Below are 23,763 nucleotides of genomic sequence, written 5' to 3' on the forward strand. Positions count from 1 at the left end.
CTCTGGGTTGCATTAAACTTAGCGTGAATCGCGCGGCGCTTTGTTCATGCACGTACGTATGCGTATGTGTATGAAACGATGACGCCGCGTTAAATGACGTTGGATTAATGACGGAAAAATGTAAATCCGAAGGCGGTGCGCGGAAACGTGTCGACAGGGATGTATCGTATGATTAATATAACTGGAAAATTTATACGCGCGGGGCTTCGATCAGGAAAGAATTACGAATCGTCGGTGTAACGAGATCGAAGAAAGACACATGATAAATGGGATCTCCGCGAGTTTGCAGGAAATGTTCATCCCCGGTGAAATAAACGATACCACGGCGGGGGATGCGCGTCTCCGACGGTTCAATTCTTCGATCAAACAGTGCGCGGGGTCAAACGCGATAAATCCGACGCCGTTGACGAAGCGAGGAGAATGTCGTTGTGACATTGTGACATCAAGATCGAAAGATACCGAACTATGGTATTAACCGCCGACATTATTTGCTTACCGATGTCAAGCGCCGCGCTTCATGATTAATTTCGGCGGAAAATTAGTCGAACGAATTGCGGCGGTTTCGCCGTCGGTGACTAGAGAGCGCGGCTGGGCTTCAAAAGCTGAACGCGATTTCACGACCCGGAGCGAATGTGCGAATTACTGATAATGCCCGGCGAAATCGCAGCCAGGCTGCTGCTATTGCTGCCGCTGGTCGCCGCCGCTGTTGCTCGTCTCTCGTGCTGAAAACTCTTATCGATTCCGTGCGAATATTCTCGTACGAACATCCTCGAGGGATTCGCTCTGTTTCATTCACCCGCCACGAGTTACGAGACGACGTGGAAAAAGGCTCGCCGACCCGGTGAACTTACGAATTAACCGTGAAAATCGCCGTAACGATGCACGTTTGTTCCGAATCTCGGCGCGTCCCGGTGATAACCCGGGTGAAAATATAAAACGGTCGCTAGGAAAGCCCTACACAATTTTCCCTAATTTCTGTCTAGATCCTACGTAGAAATGTAACGCTCGTTTCAACGATTCAGGGCTAGTTTTGTAAATCTATCTAACCAGGCTCTGACTGGGTCCTATGAGTTACATGCCTTGTTAAGGGCCACATCAGTGCTTATTCAGGGCCCATTTATGAAATTCCACTCATATTGAAAAATTTACTTTCGTAACTGCCATCGAAATATTTGTTATGGTCGACGATAGAAAATCTCTCACTTGCGTCAATCAAATATATTATGGGGAGAACCAACTTCAGCCTGATCTACAATGTGCTCTTTCTCTTTTCTATAAGTAGATAGAAGTTCTCATAGAAGAAAGATGGCAAGAAACAAGACGCAAAGAGCACATTATGGACCAAGCTGAAAATTCGATTAAGTTAGCGCAATCGAATTACTTGCTCGGTTTCTTCTGGCTTCTTAAAAAAAAAAACTTGAAATTCGCGATCTTTAGGATTCGTCTTTCTAGATCATATCTAGGCCCAACGAAGGCAGATTAGTATTTATTTTGGGGCATGCCTAAAGGCCATTACAGACTTGGGACACGCCTCGATTAATTTCTCCTCGGGAATCGTCGCTGTGACGGAGATACCGGCCGTCGCTCTCTTAATCATTCACGCCGAAATCGGACTTGGTATATCGCTCGATCAGAGCAAGCGAAATTTATCTTGCGAACGAGGTTGTCCGAGACGAAAGTAATTGTCCGCTTGATTTAGAGGCCAAACTGCTTGTCGCCGTGTGTATACACGGGGCGACGACGTTGTTTGCGCTCGCAAATCTTACTTGTCGTCTTATACATTCGCAAGCCTCCGGTTGCGCTCCCGACTACGTACAACACCCGGCAACGCTAAGAGTGTTTTTCCGGGAAATTTAACTAGCGCACGGTCGAACGCGGCCCGTAAATATATCGCAGCCGCGCGTAAGCCGCGATAATACTCCATAAATATTAAAAATGAACGTAAGGTATGAGAAAACAAAATACCGGGCGAGTAATCTCTCTGTAATTCGGTACGAACGCGAGAAATCTACCGAGGACGTGCTCGGCCTGACGATTGGAGGCGTTTAATCGAACATCGAGCTTCTTAATTTCGTACAATCAACTTATGCAACTGCGGACGTTAAATCTTCCAAGCGGAAATACTCGATGGCGCGCCATTCAGCGCACTTAAAGTTTTCCGCCGCGCGGAAGATGGATGCCCGGACGGACGGACGGGCGAGCGGACAGGTGTTCCGTTCCCGGAGAAATTTTCTTTCTTTCAAACTCGCCCGAGCGCGAATGATCGAGCCTTCCGTATAATACTCTAATTACGTTGTTAATTACTTAACGATCGTGATATTCGTTCCCGTGACCGCCTTAGCGCGGTATTCCTTGCGACAGCGGCTCGAGCTCGACGGCACTCCAGTTCCCCGGGATCGAAGCCGCCCATTATTACTGATCCGTCCTTTTGTCCTTTTCCTCACAATTAGAACCCGGCCGGAAATCCACTTCGGCGCTCGCTTTAGTCACAACGCCGGCGGAAATAAGGACCCGACGTTTGATTCCCGGTTAATTAACCTCCTCCTCAGACGAGATAGATATCAATTTACGTTCCGTGGAGTCGATCCGTTGCAATACCCTGGCAAGACGAGAACGGTCGCCTCTTGCATTCACCCTCCTACTTACCCCCCCCCCCGCAGCTTCCCTTCGCAGTTGTCTCGCACGAACGTGCCACCGATCGCCTGTGCTCGTGCACCTGCACGCGACGGTCCTCCCACTCGTCATGCATTATGCAAATTGCATGCTGTACAGCGAGCCATTATCTTACGTTATCGCAGCCTCCGTGGCTGCGTGTATCGAAAATAACGAAAAGCGAGAGGAGGATCTCGCGAGGGTGGAGACGCGCTTTGACGAATTTTAATGCTCGTCTCTCGTCTCTCGGCGGGGAAACAGGGAGGATTCAATTTTCTCGAGCGAGGCCACCGTTATCGTCCCGACGCGAATAACAATCTCGTGTATCAGTCGCGCCCGTAGTCCTCCGCGATGCTCCGCGACGTCGAGCCGCCGTTTCCCGATATCGCGTTTCTCTTCGAATTCGTTCCCGGCGATGCGAAATGCCTCGAATGCGATCCCCGAAGCGGGTATTATGATTATTTGTTTCTGGCATTGCGTCCCCCTTATGATCCTGGGATCCCGATCGTGATTCGACGAGGACTCGCGAGCCACCGCGAAACGACGACGAGGTAGCGCGAGATCGAACGGGATCGCGAGTTATTGCGATGTAAGCGATTATTGAATTCCTGGAAATGAAACTTTATAGGACGAGCCGCCCTCTTCTCCGCGCTTATACGAGCTTCGTCCGTATATTGCGATCGGTCGCTTGCCGGGCTCGATCGATTGTTTACCACTGCACCCGCCAACCCCGCGCGTGGTGGTTGCGTCGCCGCGCACCCGACGTGACGGTTCACGACGACGTCGGCTCTATTTTTCCAAACAATTGGAACTCGGGGGCTCGGAAGCAACACACGTTTCTAACGCTCGAGTAATAACGTTCGAGTCATGACTCGTCGCACTCGAGCGTCTTTGCTATTGAGGTAAATTAGAAAAGGTTATTGTACGTAGAAGCGGCGTCTCGACGAGACCCGAAATAAGTCAGGTGAAGAGAAAAGCACTTCGAGAAAAAGGAGAGGATTCAAGGACGCTTACTGGCACATCGGTACTCTCGTTTCTGCCCATTAATCTGTTTTCCCTGAAAAAGTCTGCGACGTACGTGAAACAATCGTAACGAATTCCGCTCTGAACAATTTATACAAAAAGCATTGCGAATGTGATGACAGTCGATTATTGCGCGACACTGATGGAAATCGGGATGAAAATAAAATATCCGATATCCAGCGCGATATCGATTGTCGGCCGCCTCTCTCTGTTTACCATTCAATATTGAATCCCCGCCCGACGCCCGTCTTCTCGCCGGTTACACTTTGGGATAAAGAGTTTCGAATTATCAAGGGGACGGTGAAATATCGGCCGAACTTCCGCGACTCGCGACAAAGTGAACCCCCGCTCGATTTCCTCCCAACGACGGAACTTTCTTTCGGCTAGTTTCCGCCGGGTTTTAATGCGCCCGCGCATTTACTGCACCGACCGGCGGTGCATTGTGCACCGCTCGCACGGAACGTGTGCTATTATCGGGCTTAATAAAGGCGACGTCGAATCGTAAGCTCGGCCTGCCGATATTAAATCACGCGGGCGAGCTTGCCTTTTAAATTCGCCGCCATTACCGTTGCAACTCGCGACGCGACCCGCGCGGGCCGCTCGATTTGCACGCGTGTTATTACAGCGAATGGTGGAACCGATACTGTGTACTGATTATTACCGTCATTCAATTACTATGGCTATCTCCATAGTTGCATAATTAATTATAGTAATGCAATATACGCGATATTTGGCGTTTGTGAGTGATTAATTTCACTTTATGCATATACACGCACGGTAATACGAGCAGAAAGATTTCGATGTTCCGAGCGGTATGTTGTGATGACATTGTAATGTCGACCGCAAGATCCGTCGAAACTTCGGCCGGACTGCGAGAGACATCGTAAAATGCCTCGCGCGCGATATTTTGCCGTATAACGTTCTGTGCGTCGCGCTCTAACGCATCGTAACAAACACGCGTCGCGATATTTCGCGCGAGAAGGACGCGATGCGTGTGAACAGCCCATGATGTCGCCCGCCAAGTTTTAATGCCATGTCGTTTAGCGTCCGGACGTCTATTGTGTTCCACTCGCGCGGAATGCGATCCATTATCAATTTAATGAAGCCGCCCGCACTCTCTCTCGCGCGCGCGTCCGAGAGAGAGAGAGAGAGGGGGGAGAAGGAAGGAGAGGGAGAGTTCGGAATGCAAACCGACTTTTTAACTCCTGCAATTTCCCGGGTAACTCCGTCGAAAGTTACACGGAACACGTCACGCGCAAATTGTTTCTCGATGAAATTTCGATCCCGCCTCTTTAGCGCCGAGTGAAAAATTCATACGGGGCACTCGCGCGACGTTAAGTAATTGATAAACATTCGGCGTGTTTCGAGCGTGCGTCGATTCGCGTTTAAAATACGAGCGTCTCGTGACAGATGTGTTATTAACATTTCTGCGATTCGATCGCGCGGCAATTAGCGATTATGAATGTTTCATCGTCGCGTAATCGATGAATGTTTCATCGCGCTATAATCGACCGACTGCCGCTTATCGAAGCAAACGCGCGCTCATCATCATAACTCGATAAAACGACACGAAGCACCGCTGTTGCATGTCGAATATCGCGATCTTCGAAGCCATTAGCCGCGTCGTCGGGGAAAGGAAAAAGGGGAACGAGCCACCCACGAGTGGTACCTCGCAGTAGTGATCGCGAGGACTTATCCGGCTCGGATTCGCGAATTCTGCGTACAGCGCATTGTTACATCTTGCTCGTTAGGTGTCCTCATCGCGCGACTCGTCTTGAAGAATTCTCCTCACGATCCGCCCGAGCACCGTGCGGCATTCTGCGTGTACTTGCAACCGCCTCGTTTGCGATCCTGCCAAAAATTCAGAGACGTCGACGGCCGAACGAGTGTCAAAGCGGGACTGCTTAACGAACTGTTTGGCAAAGGGGCAGAAATGGCTAACGAGGAAGAGATCTTCCAAAGAGACCGGAAATAGTTATCGGTCACTGTCCACTGCTCGCTTTGAATTGATTCTCGCCGAACCGGACGAGCGTGTCACGCGGCTCAAAGACGCCTCTCTCTCTCTCTCGATATCTCCGTTTACAGCATGAGTGAGAGAAAGTGAATCAATAACAACGTCCGTTCTGTCTAGAGAGAGAGAGAAGAGGGAGAAGGGTGATGGGAAAAAAGGAGAGTGGGGAGAGGAAGCGTCTTATCGAGCGCTCGAGAAAGGCCGAGCGAATGAATCGCGGTGATACGGCGCGCGATGTAATCGCGTATTAATCGCGGCAGCGATTCCGCCGGTGTCGAATAATGGACTGTAATAAATCCGGCCGAACCCGCGCGCGGAAAGCGAGAGAGAGAAAGGTTTTAATTGAAATTGATTCGACATTTACATTTATGATACGAAATATAAGAGATCGTTGGTGCGGAGTGATTTAATGAGACTACGTATCATATTAATTACCGCGTTATCAATGCGCGCTTAATTAGATCATTACGATCGCTCCTCTTTCCCTATGCGATATTAATACGTATTCGCTAATCACACGGGATTTCCTTTCATTTTTAATCCCCGATGAAATCGCGCGAAACGTATCGCGTGCATGCCCGCGCACCGTCCGTTCGAAAGGTGAGAAGAGAGAGCCGGCGTTCGATTAAGGATTACTATGTTACGACAGCCGATAAAGATTTCTCATAACATCGGCGCGGATGAGATACTGTGTCGACATCGGACGACGTCGGGCGATCGTGAATTGGCGGGCGAATAAAATTCTCGCCCGATCATCATTCGCTCGGGCTTTGCCGGGGGTCTTCTTCCCCGAGCGACCCTCCGCTCGATCCTCGACGGGGATCGAAGGCCAATGAAAAGCATCCGGCGAACCCACGCGGACGGAGATCGTCGGATCTTCCTCTTTCTCTCTCGGATCTGTCAACATACGAGCAAACGGGAGATGAACGAGAGAGAAAGAGAGAGAGAGAGAGCGAGAGAAAGAAAGAGAAAGAGAGAGAGATCGCGGGTAAGGACGAGAAGCGTCGAAAGGGGAGGAGATCTAGTTGGTCCCCGGGGCACGGTACCGGGGAATTTTATAACGAGGTGAGGTCTGGTCGGGCGGTAGGTTCGACTTTTTCCTACTGCCAATCTGCGCGAGGGAAGCCAACTGGGAGCACTTTAAGGACCAGAACCCCCGGGGAAAACCGAGTCGACGTCAATGAGGCGGCCGAACTTCCTTCGCGATGGCACCCTGCCATCCGCGCGCATCCCTCCAGTTCCGTTTTCTCGCTACTGCAGACATTCTTTTTGCTGGCACTTTCCCGGGCGAAAAATGTAATCGAGTATGCGACAGCGAGTTGCTTAATTTCGCGGAAACTGCGAGGGAGAAAGAGAAAGAGATAGATAGGAGAGAGGGAGAGAGAGAAAGAGAGAGAGAGAGTCGAACGACGCCGACAAACGTTATGTGAGAATCGACGCGGAAATTCTCGCGTAAAGTATTCTTCCACCGAGTCGTATAAATATACACGCCACTTTACATCTTGAAGGTCCCATTTGCAGCGAGATAGATGGATACTACATGCACGAGGTGCAGCAGGAGTCGCGCGCGCGTCTGCTCCACGGACGTTTACGAATCATTTGACGAATTTAGAAACGACCTTTCTCGACTGGAATTTCTTGAGACGTCACACACGTACCGTAGCAACTTTTTCATCTCCGACATCTCGGTGCAGTCTCTTCGTATCGCGTCGAATTAATATATATTCGAAATTCTCCGACGAATGAAGCCGGATTATTGCGTCCTCGAAAGCGTCGATGCTTGAAGGCGTCGCAAGCCCGGAGCCTTCAAACCTCCAATTGCTCGCGGAACGGAAATACACGTCGCGGCATTTAAACAACCGTCGCACCTAGTTTCGCCATTAGTGCCTGTAGAGTAACACGCGCGAATTTCTGGAACAGTTTCGTGTACGGGCCGTAAAGCCGAGAGGTTAAACACGTCACGACGACACGGAAGTTGCTCCCGCGTTTGATTTCGCGAACGCGCGCATTCGAAGTTCTACGTAAAAACGTCAAGTAAATAAAACATGATATGTCATGCGAATTGGACACGGAGGTGGCCAGATGGCGCGTCCGGAGGATACGTGAGATGACAGATCGCGAGAGCTCGGACTGCTCAGAGCGTAGCTGATGTAATGCAATTCAGATTTCATCGAGTACGTGACGGGTTTGGGGAAAAACCCGATTTCGAGCCCGTAGATTTGTATCTTCCCTGTTTTTTTTCCTCCAGCTCTCTCTCTCTCTCTCTCTCTCTCTTTCTATACAATGTTACATGCACACGTATATGTAATATATGTAGTATATATAATAACGCGATCTGAGAAGCGCACCTTATGGCCCAGGAACACAATGTTTCCCGTCGAGAGACCAGATCGGTCCGGACGCGGACGCAATTTCCGACGAGATACACGCCCTAATTCAATGCAAAGGTGGACGCGCACTGCGACACAATGGAACGGCGTATGTGTACATGTGCCTGCTCGCGGGTGTTGCAGGTCAGAAATTCGCACGTGCGAGCACCGACAAGGGGCATAATCGCGACGCCGAGTCTGAATGCATCTTCGCGTCGCAACGCACGAGGAAACATCCACGAGCGCGCACAAACGGGACTTAATTAACTCGGCTCCTGCGCGCAGTTCCGTGCGCTTCGATAAATATTTGCCGGCTGGATCGAGTGTCCCCTTCAACTCCAAGTTGCCGGACCCTCCCCGTTTTTATCCCTCCCCCGGACTTCTGTCGCGCTAAATCACAAACGGATCGTTGGAGCGCGTATTTCGCGAGGCGCGCGCGCGCGCGACGCGTTCGATTCTTTCGATCGCATTTGCGCAGGGCGACGATGAGTCGCGGTCTTAACACAATGTTCTGGGCGCGCGATTCTTCGTTAAATTCCAACGTTGATAACGACGTTATATTATGCGCGCGAGCGAGCGATATGGAAGTTCGGCCGCGTGCTGTAACGCGCGAACATGAAGTTCGTTTCGCTGCGAGTTATAAAGTCGTGCTTACTGTGCGAGCAACAGACGTAACGAAGCAAGAACCTCGCGGGGGATCCCTGCAAATTTCGTTATCCGCTGCCTGGTTCTGCAAACAAACTTCGGACGTATAACTCCCTGAAGCCTTTCCTCATTTTCAATGAGGCCATGCCTACAGCACCGGAACTAATCAATGCCGTCACCCCCCTCCCCCGGGCATTTCGATTAAACTAGGCGGAAAATAAACGTTGCATCGCTCGCGTGCGCGCGTCTTGTCGCGCTGAAAATGCCCGTAAAGTGGAGAAACTCGTCAGGATCGCGCAGATCGGCTGGCGCAAAGATTAGCGAAAAATTTTCTTTCTTCTCCTCTCTCTCTTTCTCTCTCTCTCTCTCTGTCTCTATGTCCCCTTCTCTCGCTTTTTTTTTGGGGGGGGGGGGGATCCACGATAAATCACACAAAGGAACAGTTTTCGTTCTTTAACGATTACGATAGAATTACCACTGTGCTTTTCTTTCCGCATAGTCGGTCGTTTCATTTAATTCCACAGAGGCGAACTAATACCGGCGGGGGTCACCATTCAAGCCTGACTGCATAAACTTTCTAATTAATAATAGAATAATTAATATTGCGCCGGCGGAGCCAGCGCACTCGCCAGCTACATAGCGTTGGGATTTCGTTTCGGATTACAAAGTTTGTTAATAATCGCAGTCGCTTGCGTAACGACCACATCGGTCCAGGAATCTTGACAATTAGCTTATTTTGTCGCAAACTTCGCCGGGCCATCACGGCTACAACCTCTTCCGCAGTTTTTCTCCATTTCCGAAGAGCTGAGAACGCTCTCATGGTTTATCTCTCCGATAATTAACCGACATACGTACAACATATTAGAGACGAGATTCTGTAGTTTCGGAAATTTGTTTAGAAAATTCTTGACAAACTTTTCAGCGGTTTCGAGGTGGAAATTACTTTCAATAATTCATAAAGTATTTATATTTGGTAATAATCGAACAAATTAATCCATCTCACTCATCAATTCTCTGTTAAACGCGTCGCAAACCATTCATACGACTTTTAACGCGTTATAAATTTCGCTAATATTGTCCAATTGAACTGTACATTTTGCACCTCCGCCCAGTCGAAACTTCTCGCGCGGTTTCGTGCGAATTCGCGTGAGATTTATCGTGATTATCGCGATTTGCGTTCGCCGAAATATGGCCGGACGGTGTTTACGAACAATTCCACCAACGGCGCGCAATGGTGTAGGTTAGTGCCGAAGTTGGCCGAATAAAAATTCGAATGAAAATTTAGTACCTCGATCGCGTTCCCCGCGCAAACGAGAGACGGCTGATGGGGAGAATGGGATGCAAAAGGAACGGGAGGAGGGAGTGGACGGGGTGGAATGGGGAGGGTAGGCAAAGTTTGTTTCCGAAAAACTTTTGAAACGTTGACGGTAGTATGAACGGCTCGTCGGGGAAAACGAATTCTGCAAATATAAAATAGTTTCCGCCAGGCGACCGGAAGTTAATTCGGATGTCGGGGTGGCGATAAACCGATTTTTCACATCTAGAGTCTAGAAAGAACGAAAGGGGAAGCTGCCAGGCGTTTCTCTCATATCCGCGATTTATTTACGAACGTCGACCAACGCGCAATAATACTTTACACCTGAAACGAATCTGCCGAATGTTTTTGAGAGAAATATATATATATATCGACGTCGATATATATATATATATATATATATATCGACTTCATAAGTTAGCACACGATATTCGAACTGCGGGAATATACGTGTTGTGAAAGCCGATAGAAAGCGCGATAGGCGGGATGGAGTGCGTAATGTATGGGACGGATTCTGTAATATTTGTGCTCTCTCGATTCCGTTGAGCTTTATCTTTATTACTGTTCTGATCTTCCATCACGAACATAACCGAGAGAATATCGGCAATATGTAACTAGATTTATTAAAGAAATACGCGCGGCTACCAAGCGAGATCTATAAAATTACTTCGTTCACAACGGTGAAGAGAAATTGTTACCCGTAGTAAAACCCGTGGAGGAGTTTAAGCACGAAAGATTAAAGACCAGTGACCAAGACAGCGGAAAAAAATACAAAGGTACATCGCGCGAATGCGCGATGCGGACGCACCTGCGTCGCACTGAAAAGTGTAATCTTTCCGCTCATTTTAATCCGAATGCAGGCAGCCGTTTTTTCACTCGCGTTCCTTCTCTTTGCTTGTATAAAGTCGAAATGAAGCTACTCGGCCGAGAATTACGAGGAACTTGTTTGTAAGAGCAGATTACTTACCTCTTTTTTTCTTCTCCCGACTTCTCTCTCTCTCTCTCCCTATTCGAGAACAAAAACGTTTGAAATATTGTCGATCTTAATGCGCCGGGGAAACGTTTAGCGGAAAGACGTGTAAAGCATGACATAAATATGAAACTGTTAACTTCTTTAATGATAAACGTTGTCTATAGAAAGCGTATTCGCGTCTGCGAATAAAAATCTTTTCTACCCTCAAAGTCGATTAAGAAGTTTCAAATTAATTTTAGTATTATATTATCCGACTTAAAATCTACACTTGATAATCACAACGGTATAACAAATCGCGCTCCTCAAACGCGATTGTGTAGACGAAAATATGTCTGATCACGTACGTAAATATTCCAAGATTCTCCAAATATAAGCCGGGATCACATAGAAAAATTTCAGCAGTGAGCAGTCATTAACTAAGCAGAAAAATTTCAGCACTTAAGCAATCATTAACTAAGCAGTCGCGATCGACTATACTCCTTATGATTTTAAAGTAATCGACTCGTGGTTCGTCAATTTCCTTACTGCTTAAATCCTACTATTTCAGTTTTTCTCTCGGCAATAGACAGAGCTCGTCGTTAGAGTATAATCGGTCGACGCGTAATAATAAGTACTCTCTCTCAATTTACGAGCTCTTCTTGGAACCGACGAACCGTTTTCTTCATTGAAATCTTCATTGAAACCATTCGCTCCGTCCTTCTGACTGTGTTCCGCGGTTCTCGTAGCGCGGTTCTTTGTTAAAAAATTATTAACGTACCGATGACTGTCAAAAGACTCGCGCGGTCTCGTATTTGTTTGTGCAACTTGCTCGCCGTAATCGCCCTTCGGAATCTGCATTATGCTACCCGTATGCTACCCCGTATGATTCCGCCATCCTCGCATAACGACGTTCTCAAGCAAGGAGCGGCTCCGTCATCAAGTTTGCATCGAGTTTGTCCTACCCGTTTAGATCTATATACGTGGTGGGTACGATGTGCCGCAGTCAGTTCGCCTACCCGCAAAGGGAATTGGAAGTGACAGAGGTGCCCGCTCGTTCGGTGAATTTCTCCTATCTCTTTTCTCTTTTTCTCGTCCCTTTTTTCACTCTTTTCGCGATCGCGAAACGCTTGAAGATTGTTAGAACGTGAAATGGCACCGGCGGGTTTAATCGGGCTCCGTGATTGTCAGAGGTACTCTCCGAATCCGACGAAAAAGACACGAATCTGAAAAAAAACGCCTCGATATTTTCGGGGCGTCGTACGCGCACGGCGATGCGACCGGATATTCGAAGAATTGTATAATCGTGATCGTCGATGTCTCTATGATGAAGTATGTATGCGGAAACGCGCGCACGAATATCACTCGATTTATTCCGCCTTCTACGAGGTGCCTGGAATATACAGTGCCTGTGCTTTCTTCCGCGTCAAAGCGTCCGTCGTTAGAATTAAGGTCAGTGGTTCTGGGATGAATATATATATAAGGAGATATGTATATAAAGGAGAGAGAGGGAGAAAGAGAGAGGTATATATATATATAGCATTTATACGCGAAATCTACCGAACTCGTCGTCGCCGGGCTATATCCGAGCATCGAATAGCTGCATCAATATACAAATGTGATCCGCGCTTTATTTGCACGTTTGGTGTCGCGTTTCAAAAAAAAGAAAGCAAAAAACTTGGTCGACGAAAAAAAGAGAAAATTATTTAACGTGGACGCAAATTGTGCATGGAGCGATATTCTTTTTTTTTTTCGATACTGGATCGTCATGTCGCGGTTTCGCCGCGTTAATTTCGGACCGCTCGTTCCCAGTCCCAATCGGTACACGAAATAAACAAAAACTTGCAAAATACGCAGCAAAACTATTAACGCTTCCAGCGACGCGTGTCGCCGCGAGCTTCTCTCTCTTCCTCCGTCATTTTTTTCTTTCTTCCTCACTGACCACGGAGCGATTTATTTTTCGCCGCAAACGTCGAACATTACTGTTGTACGTGCATTCGAAACTCGTAATGTTTATTCTGCTCGAAGAAAAAAAATTGTGCACGCGATACGGTACGTGTATCGCGCCGACCGCGATTTCATTTATCGCGATACGTGAATTAATATTACTCAGCGAGATGAGGATACGCTCCCGCGGAATCGAAGATACAACTCTACAGCCACGTCGTCCATGTCAACGATTTGAACGTTCTCGTCGGAACCGACGTATCGATCTATTTTCTATGCGAGACACGAAAACAGCTTTTCATCTACTTCACCGAAGCGAACGTATTCGGCAACGTGGCGTTATTTTCACAATTCGGGTTCGCAAGAGCACGACTTGTCATGACGTTCGAAACGATCGACTTGAAGAAAATTTCTTTAGAGCACGACTCATTTATAGATCACACAAAATAGGAATGTGTTGTTGTTGAATCAGTCGTATAATAAAAACAACGAATCCGAATCCGAGTAATTTGTTAAACGTGCGAGACACATCGTCCTTTGTTTTCCCTCCAAATATTACACGTCGCAATCTGGCGTTTCGTAACTTCAGTGCTTCTCGGTTAATACCTCCGGATTAACTTATCAGGCGTATAAAAAAGAACTCGGGGAAGACGTCGGGGCTTACAGAGGAAAAAAGTAAAGTTGTCTCCCGTCCGAGGAGGGAGCTTTCATAGCAGGAACTTTTAAAATATATCCCATTCCTCCCTTTGGTATCATCGGGTTATCCCACTTCTGATGCCGCGGAAGTTCGAACTTCATGAGCATAATAATAACAATAATAATCCGAACAAAATGAAACCGAGTTATAGGAACGCCTACTTTTCAATTTTCGTTTGTTCGGAGTGGAAGCACGCCCGCGCAATAAGAGCACGACGCGAATCGTTACGTTGAATATGAATACGATAATGGGATTATTAATATCCCGGTAACGAACGCACTGATCCCGTTAAATGATTACACGATAATGACGTTATTTGATATCGACCTATGCGCGCACATTGTTATTTATCGTTAACGCGTAACATTATATTCTCTCGACCCGATCCAATTGGGATGGCAAATAACTATGATATTCGCGCGACGATAGAAACAAATATTAATCCCAGCGGGAAGCCGCCGCTGCCGGCTGCTCCGTAAACAATGATTCTCGTCGTGGTGCAAAATTAATTTTTACGACCGCGTCGATTAAACGCTCACGGCCGCGTCGCTCGAAAACGCGCGGATGGTCGGGACGGCTAATGATTCATCAATTTCAATTCCGATGATTTACACGCCTGTGAAATTACCGGCCGGACGTTTTGCCGAAGAAATACGATCCGTCCGGTAATCATCGCGCGCGAAAAAGAGAGAGAGAGAAAAGAGTGCGAGAGTATACGATGTGTCGAACGCTGCGCGTTCGCAATCGGCCGGTCTTTGTTTTTCTCTCTTTTTCTCTTGTTTTCTCTTTTTTTTTTAATTTCCTCCGATTCCCTGCGAGTGCATTATTGCGAGAGGAAATCGGCGAGTTGGTCATCGAGCAGTCTGCATTATTTCCAACATAATCGCATTCGTTCGCGGATTGTCGGCTTTTCCGTTTAAATCGATATATCGACCGCGGCACAGAGGGATAACCCACCAAATGAGTTCCTCCGATGAAAATTTGTTCATCCACAAAATCTATCGCGCTTATTCAGCGGATTCGAGAGAGAGAAAAGGAGAGACAGACAGACAGACAGACAGAGAGAGGGAGAGAGCACGGTGATGGAACCTTTTATTTATGCGTGGGCGTGCGTAGCTGTGCGGGAAGAGGCAAAAATGCTAAATGAAAACGAGCAATTCTAAAAGTATAACGACGTATCAAGCAACAACATATAAAGGATAAAATATTAAACGGCCATGCGGGAACACGTGCATTCGCGCGTTGCTTTCCGTGAACGCTTGACAGTGGGCGCGACACAGCGCTTCGACGTGTACACACAGCCGCGTTTCACTCGGCCGTTCACGCTTGCGAAACCGCACGGACCGACGTCGTTTTTAATCAGCGCGTCGGCGAGCGAATCGCACGTTAAAAGGGATGTCCGACGAGCCGGTTATTAAGCTACTCAGCCTGTCGCGCGTGAACACAGGGCGGGGATCGTGCAAATCCGCGTGTAAAATAGGCGCGGGTACAATAATCGCACGCTAGCGTGTTTGCGACTCACCGCGTTTTCGATTTCGCGGTGTACTCCTGGCGAAATTGAGCCGCGCGTCGCGGTTGAACGATTTATGAAATAGAATTCACGCAAGTTCTAATTGCCACACGGCCGCAAGACGGGTGCCATCCTCGCGCTCGACCTGACGCAGTCGGCGTCGTCGAAGTCGGCGCTCCCGAAGAGCGTTCCCACCCCTCGAGCATTTCGACTTGGCACACACTTTCGTGCACCTGGCTACCTTTATACCGCGTCCCCAATTTACAGCCCTCTCACGGATGCCTCTGAAACTTCGCTGACGTTCCCATTTTATTGGGCGCGATCTGTACTCACGTTCCCGCCGGCGGTGGGCTGTTTTATCCCATCATCGCGCTAAATTATCGGCGTGATCGATGGAGGCCGGGCTAATTCAGCCGCCGAAGTGGTATCTATGTTTGTCAAATTATCATTCAAACGCGTCGCGTACTTCGCACGGTCACTTCGGTGGAGAATCCGTGTTGTTTGCGTGAATCCGACGGGAAAGATTCCCACGAGATGATCCCGGAAGAAACGCGATACGAAGAAGCAAGCGGGGAATATTCGGTTACTCTTTGCGTCGCGCGACTGTTATATTTGCAGAATTCTTGCGTAAGACAACTCCCAACTCGAAATTCGAATTAAACGAACGACACCTCCATCGATGACTACCAGCAGCTTCGCGAGCCGCGTGCGGATAAATACAACGCGAAAGGATATCGTTCGTTACCACGGCAGGATTGATCACTCGCTATTCAGGGAGCCGTCATCGGTGAAGGAATCGTTGAAAAATTCTCCTCGAGCGAGCATCGAGTTCGCGCGAGCGAAATCGACCGCGCGCTTCTCGCATCGGTAACTCTCGAAGGTTTCTGCCACGACTTTTCCAGGACAGAATGGAGAGGTATCGGCCGGAAATCTGAGGCTGGAGCCTTCCAAAGGAGTATCGAAGTACGCCCGGCCGCCCGATCGACCGACGGCCCGAAGAAAAAGAAACCGGTCACTTATCGAGCCTTCCTCGCCCGAATGCTTCCTACCCGCCTCCCCCTCGAAGCTCCTTCCCACGAGAGCCGCGTTATCGCCGGATATCAAGCCCGACTGTATCCCCGGAGTAACGCCTCATCCACTCATGCGTGCAGAGCGGCTGGTGCGCGCGTGATCTTAGTCCTGGAAGGATCTCTCCGTCTCGATGGGACGTTCAACGGCGAATATCATTATCTGAAGAGGCGGCGGCGCGAGACTTCCGGGTGCTAATCGATTCTGTCGGGAGGACCGCGACGAGGGAAATCGAACGAGTGGATACAGTCAGGGCGGGAATTTTCATCGCCGAGTTTTCCCATGATCTCGCGCCGATTAGGCGGGATGGAGCGGTGAAATTACTATTGTCTTTCTATTGACCGTCGAAGGGGGGATCATCGTTGAAGACGAGCTATCAAAGGTTCCGCGGATGTGCGCCGACAGATTGACAGCAGTGAACCCATTCAGTCAGTCTCAGGTTCGACGGGAATTGATAGCGCGCCGTTCGCTGGTCGAATCCGAGCAGTCACTCAACTCCGCACTGGGCAACCCCGCTTCAGCCAAATCCCTCCCGATCATTCGACCGCAAGTGGGATCCACTTGTCCAAGAGCGTCCGCCACCGCCACGATTCTCGAGCGAATCTTGCCTCTTTTCTTCTTTTTCTTCTCTTTCTCGCGACGGTTCCGTGACGGCACGGGGATCTCAAAAGGAAAAACAACTTCCACGCTGTCCTGCCGCAGCTGATCCCCGGCCGGAAAGCTAGCTCTCGCTCGCTTCTTCGCTCGCTCGCTCGCTCGTAATCTCGGAGAAAGCGGCGTCGATCGAAGCCTCGTAGAGAGCGAAACACGAGCGAGGAAGGGGGTTTACCGAACGCTCTTCCGCACCTGTCCTCCTCTGCCGACCGAGGATGAAGACCGAGCGAAAGCCACTCATGCGTGAGGGGTGAGACAGCCGCGACCGGAAGTGCCGTTCCGATGGGACGGAATCGCGTTTCCAGTGCGGCACTTCCAAGTGAACGTCAGTACCGTGTGGCTCGATGGGCCGCGAGGAATCTGGCAGAGGGAACGGAGGCGGAGGTCGCCGGGGACGTCGTCTGGGGACAGAACTCGGTCGTTGAAAATCGCAGGGAGGCGTAGCCACGCCGCGACGACGATGATCGCGGGATAGTTCTTGGGAAATATGGGATCCACGCTCGACAACTCGGGGACGTACTCTTTTGTACTTTTATAGAAGTATCGTCGGAGTGCCCGGGACCAATCGCTTAGCTTCCGTATTAAGGTTGTATCGATCTTCGTCCTTCTTCGTCGTCTCGATACGAAAAGAACGATGCTTTAAAGTCGCTCCGGTCTTTCGCGCGAGTCTGGATGTCAAGGAAGCTCGAGAGAAACCTCACCTATCCCGAAGAGGCGCATTGCAAATTAGAAGTCACGTGGGGGGTATTTACTCTCGGAGCGGAGGAAAGTAAGCGTCGCTTAATTTAATCGAACGCACGTACCGGGGGAGGGGATCGAGTTAATCGACACGAAGCGGACGTCCGTCGCTCGGCATCGCCTGTTCGACTCGCTTCGACTCGCTGGGAGAACCGATTCAACGAAAGGCCTCGCCCTTTCCACCGTTTGCAACGATCTTCGGGGTTATTCCCGATGATCTCGAATCTTCGTCCCTTCGAACGTCTCGGATGGCCCAAGATGAGATGAAACCATAGTTCCTTCGCGCGAAGACACGAGATTCCTACCCGATCGATTCATTATCCCCGCACGAACGCACCATTTTATAGAGCGTCACTACCGAGTACATCGTCATCGGCAGTTATTGAGCAGTCCTCGATAAGAACGGTGCCTCGCTCATCCGTTCGATTTCCGACCAATCGTGAGCCGAGCTCCGTGCGTCTTGAACGCGCCGGGAGAAGGAGGAATTTCGTAATTTCCAGCTATACGCGTTTCCCCGGGTTACCTCTCTCCGTACGTAATCGCGAGACAGTATCATCCTGATGAATTGTTCGCGAAGAATGCGCAGTGTCGGCTGGTAATGCGCTCTTTCTATTCCGACGGCGGAGGGAAGGAGAGGAAGGCTCGTCTGACGGGAATTCAAAAACTGATGAGATGTGACCGTTCCATCCCCAGTTCGATCCTCCTCAATCGTTACGGGAGAATGAACGTCGAATTGGATTGTCCCGCTGTAGCGACGACGTTGACGCCGCGAATCTAGGTCGTGGGGGAGGATAATTGGCGACAAACATCGGGAGCTGTGCCGACGGGAATAGAAATTTCACCCGAGGAACTGCAAAGTGATAATTAACAATACCCGATAGACTACGAAATTAGCCGAGGCTCCGATCCGGATATAGAGTAGACGAGGGTAACCGGAATTCCTCGAGGATAGCCGAGAATTCACTGCCACTGAAAGCCTAATAATTCCGCGGAAAGCACGAGAGAATCATCGAGGAGGCATCGACGACGTAACTTTGGAAACGGCAAGGTCGGCACGTTGAAAAGAGAAATAACAGGGTGTCGAAAGAAAAATCGAGAGAGAGAGAGTGAGAGACGGGAGCGGGGGAGAAGTGAAGAGAGGGGGATAAATCCGTGCCGAAGTCGGTGATATGTGTCGCGCTGGCTCCCGGAGCCTCGATGACCTTGACCCCGCGAGCATGAAGCACCCATCGAGGTCAGCGGGTCTCGAGGTTGCTATGGCGCTTTTCGGCATGGTTTGGCTGCTGCGTGTCCGCTCTGAGATGCGTCGTTGCTCGAAATGTCGGCACGAGGAGATGCTCGCCCAGCAGCAACTGCAGCAGCAGCAGCACCAGCAGCAAGTGCAGCTGCAACAGCAGCAGCAGCAGTACCATCATCATCATCACCAGCATCACCAGCAACGCACCGTGTCGCAAGCCACCAGCCTGGTGCAGACGTCCGACGATGGCGTCAGTTCTTCAGCCAACACCCTCTTCACGCTGGACACTCCTGGAGCGGCGGGTCCGGCCGGAAGTTACTGCGAAGTGCACGGATACGTTCAGGCGAAAGAAGGTAGAGTGTCTCTCATGTGATCCCTTATCCCGTTGTTCTCGTAGCTGATTGGCCTCCGTTTCTTCGCGTAAAGTCGATCGCGGTGAGAACCGCACGTGAGACTCCGCGGAGCACAATTTCGCGTAACAACTTAACACGTTAAACCGCGCGCCGTATGCATCGCGCTCGACCGTTAATATTCGCCTCTCGATTGTTCGTCCAAGAGCGCAACCCCATCCGAAGGCTCGAATAAAAGTTGCGCGGAAAAGTTCCAGCCTCCGTGGGGAACGAAGCGGATAGCGACGATACGCGAAACTTTTCAAAGAATTGCACGAAATATAGCCAGCGGGGTGGGCGCGACTTCCATTGTTCGTATCGTGAAAACACCGGGGCGTAATAATAAGAGAAATCGTTGCTAAGGAAAAATGAGGCCGCTGAACGATGATGTTTGGCATACTTACCGGCCGGTTCACGGATTTCGTTTCAACGTTAAATTAACGAGGAGAGCGAAAGTGGCTCGAATGCAAAAGTACAAACGCGTGACGCGAATAATCCGGCCGTCACAACTTGCGTGCGCGAGAAAGTTGTTTCGCTCGTTTCCATTCCCGGCGGGCTCTCCGCAACTCCCTTCGATTCCGGCCGCTCCGCCGCTCATAAATTCGAAAACTTCTCGCGCTTCCACTTTTCGATCTTTCCGGCGTAACACAGCGCCGACATATTGCGAAAGAGAGAAAGATAGTATAAGGAAACTTTCCCCGGATGCGCGTTCTCCTTGTGACGCAGTCAAAACACGAGACCACCTCGTTGGGGAACATTATCGATGAGACAGTGATGGATGGACGCGCTCGTAAATTTTCAAGCGCCATTATTACGTAAATGAAAAAAAAGAAACCGTAAAGGGCGGGAGATGAATAAAGCAGAAAAGACACGGTAAAATCCGATCGGGGCGCGTCCATCCGTGCGATAATGACTGTTACGTCGAACGAAACTTCCGCTCGTCGCGAGCGACGCATAAAGGAGAACTCTTGAACGAATTGTGTTATATTTATCAACGCCCTTCATCTCCGCCGGCCGCGGCCGCATTACGGCAAGTCGTCGCGCGGCAGTTGCAGAGCGGAGTTTGTCGGGCCGGTCCGCTTTCAACGCGACACCCTCATTGTTGTCGTTGCGTTCAACGTAAGAGAAAGAGAGGGAGGGAGGGAGCCCTTTAAACTTCCTGCGCGCTCTCGCGCGAATTTAAATGGCGCGACGCGAAGAATCAACATCGGCCGTCAACCTCGTTACCGTGAAAACGTGTCCGATGCGCGCCAGATGTTCCGTCTCTCGTACAACGCGAATGTCAACCTTCTCATTAGCGCGGGAAGGAGACGTCGCGAGATGCAAGTACGCATCACCTACGGAACGGCGAAGTTTAAGCAACAAACACGCAAGTGAGCGAATTGTTTTCGGTTATTGCGGCAACGGATAAGCAGCTGGCAATTCTTAGCACTGGCGGCTGTGCCTCCAGATTGCGACAGCCGAGTATAGTCGCTCCGAGCGCGTGCATTAGCGGGCGCTTAACGGCGGCCGAAATTAGTCGCTGTTACGTCAGCGCGGAGCGAACACTCAGCAAAGATTGTATTTTCGGTTAATCTGCGCATCGACATGGCGAAGCACTCCGGGTACGTCACTACCGGTGGTTTACTTCAATGGCGGAACAATTCGGGACGACGTTCGGTCAGGACGCGCGAATCGTCGAGGGGAGAGTATCATCGACCGATTCGTCCGAATCCGTTGCGATGATAGGCAGATTTTTCGTCGAGTCTTCTTGATGAAGAAACGAAATTGTGTGAAAAAGTGCAACGTGGAACGCGCATCGCGAACGCAATTCGTTCGCCGTCGCAATTGTCACGAAGGGAGGAGGAACCGGACGGAGTTAAAACAGGTGGAGCAGAGCCTCGGTAAATTTCATTCTTCTTGGATAATCATCTCGCCCGCGCCGGGCGGAGCATCGCTTTTTCGAGTCCGTTAGTTACACCGCGACGTAACTAACGCGCAGTCCGTCGAGCTTTCCCGGAGGAAACAGAGAAAGAAAAGCTGGCGGGAGGGGGAGATTCTCGTCCAGCGGATTGTCCCTTTTCCCCCCTTCATCCTTCTACGTCGCACACGTAGCTACCGGTCCTGCGCGCACACACAAGCCGCACGACACGACCTAGTTATGAAATAGTTTTCCTCCCGCGTGTAAGGCGACTCAGCGGTATCGCGTTTTAAAGCTGAAAGCATGTTCGTGTTGTGTGCGAACGGTGGTCGCCGTATTGTTTCGAGTTTATTATCTTCCACTCAGCCCGCGGCTGCTCCGTGGGGACGCGGAGGGGTTAGATAAAATGGCGAAAGAACCACTTAGGGGAGAGGACGGGCTACCGAAGTAATAGGGAGGCCGAGAAAAAGTTTCGGCTTTCTGGACTTTCGCGATAATAACAACACCGGGGCGCTTCGATACCGCTAGAACGTAATCTTTCCGTGGATGCGAGGTCTCGTGATTGGAAATGGCAACAGATGATACGTGATATTTTGGCAGGAGAACGGAATATCGGAATCCACTGCAGCGTTTCGAGTTTGTAATCCTTCTTTCGGATTCGGGTTTGCCTGATAGCGGAATGATAACTCAGCGGAAATACGCGGCGTGCGAAAGGAGAGAAAGAAGAGTATATAACTTGGAGTTTTTCGAGCATCCACATAATGAAGCAGTTGACCATTGCGCTGCCCGATATAGGTTTTTTTTCTTTTTTTTTTTTATATAGAAGTTTCAATGATCAGAAGCAATGTAGAGATTCTCGTTTGAAAGAATCCTCGCGAGTTGATTCGCCGCCGTAACGAAGCGATTATGACGAACAGGAACGGCTCCACCGTAATTTCGAAGGCTGCGTGACGTCGTTTCGCGAGAATAAAGGTAGTTAGAACCAGGGTCCGCCTCGTGTCCGCCTCGCTATGCTTTACTAATGAGCATAATTAAAAAATTCCATCCCTGAAGCCCGTCAACGCGCGTCCCGCGTACGTGACGTGATATAGCAAAAGGAAATTCGCGTCTCCGTAATGATACACTCCTCTCTACTCATTAAGACCCAACGTGGAAATGAATTTCGTGCTGTTTAAGCCTTTTCGTGGTAGATTCAATTGAAATCAATTAGTACCATATAACACGGACGACGTGGGAACGTCAGCTAACGAGCATAATCGAATTGAGAATGACTGATACGCTTCATCGATGTCAACTTCTTACCGACCGTCCGTTAACACGAAATAGTTTTCGCGCAATTTGCGACGTCCGAGTTACTCGTCAAATAGAAGCGGAGTACCGGGCTAGGAAGACTAGAAAAGCAGTTTCAGCACTTTCCGAGCCAAAGGACAAAGGCTGTGCCGATTTCAAACGTTTGTCTCGGTTTTAATTTCCAACGGTGCACCTGTGTGTACATACACCGACGAAGCGTCCAAAGTTCCTCGCGTATTATAAGCAAGGTAAAGGCGAGCATATTTCAACCGGTATGGTTTTGAGCAACTGTTGGCAAAGTATTTTTCGCGGCTTGTAAATGCACCGCGAAGTTTTAATTGCGTGTCTGATATGCTGCGGTAAGCAAAAAAGCGGCTTGTAATTTCTTCGGCCTGCCTGGATATAGCGCGCGAAACATCGCGATCTATCTCCGTGTATTTACGAGAGAATAGATTATTCGGATGTTATTTATATATCTTTAGAGAATAGCATTTTTCACCGATAGTTCACGTGCGAATTCGTGATGATAGCTCGTCCCTTTTTCGTGATTGATAGCTGCGACACGTCTAAATCATGAACTTTCCAAAGACATCAGGCACGCAACGACAGTTATTCATTGCCGTTAGGATGAAACGTGAGGAATATGATCAAAGAAGAAAAGTCCCCCTCGAGAGAAGCAATTCGCAAGCCAACCCTGATCGATTGTCCGTGCGGAGGATTTTGTCACGAAAGTTATAATTTCGCGTCCGAGAACTTCCGGCTACTTCGTTTAGACGATTCATAAAACTCGGCTTGGTAAAACTTTTGGCGAAAAATCCTTGACGATTCATCTTACGCGAGTTCGCCGGAAACGGATTTTTAAACGGAGGGTTTTTTTCCTGAAGCGAACATGAAGAGGTGGGATGTCGGAACGCGATCCTTTAATTGAACAAATGTCGGTTCGCGCAGCTATTATTGTTACTTTGCGTTACTAAGAGGTTTCTTAATTGCTTCGGAAAAACTTCGTTGCTACTTCTCAGAAATTTAATTAAATCTTATATGCGCATTTAATTACGCAAAGTGTTATACACGGATAAATAGCATACAGCTTGCCGTCTAATTAATCTCACGTTTTGTTAAAATATCACGAATTCCGACACGGCAGCGAGCACGGCACGATAACTCGTTATCGTAGATATCGGATCTTCCAGATAGTTACCATACTTCTCATATTCCGCAAAAAATAATCGAATCTTCTCTCTATAGGTTATTCCGTACCTATCGCGCTGATTTTTAACTTTCAAGTCGAAAGTTTCTACCTGATCAATCAGGAATTATTTCTTGACAAAATTGTCCGATCGTCAATAACTTTAAAATTATAATTGTGTTT

General features: G+C 49.2%; 1 protein-coding gene across 11 annotated transcripts in view; it reads left to right on the plus strand.

Moving 5' to 3' along the window:
• LOC106741986 (disks large 1 tumor suppressor protein) overlaps positions 1 to 23,763 on the plus strand; it is a 541,974-nt gene that overhangs the window by 220,846 nt on the left and 297,365 nt on the right. For 6 of the 11 annotated variants that reach the window (XM_014614498.1, XM_014614500.1, XM_014614496.1 and 3 more), the window contains exon 1: positions 18,781 to 19,168. The exons of 4 other annotated variants lie outside the window; for them this stretch is intronic. In XM_014614498.1, the coding sequence (XP_014469984.1) occupies positions 18,796 to 19,168 (373 nt within the window). In that variant the 5' untranslated portion in view covers positions 18,781 to 18,795. Of the gene's footprint in view, positions 1 to 18,732; positions 19,169 to 23,763 lie in introns of those variants that run through there. One more of the 11 variants, XM_014614494.1, reaches the window with a different exon arrangement.

Source organism: Dinoponera quadriceps, unplaced genomic scaffold, assembly GCF_001313825.1.
Source record: "Dinoponera quadriceps isolate SergipeBrazil2010 unplaced genomic scaffold, ASM131382v1 scaffold696, whole genome shotgun sequence".
Classification (NCBI taxonomy): domain Eukaryota; kingdom Metazoa; phylum Arthropoda; class Insecta; order Hymenoptera; family Formicidae; genus Dinoponera; species Dinoponera quadriceps.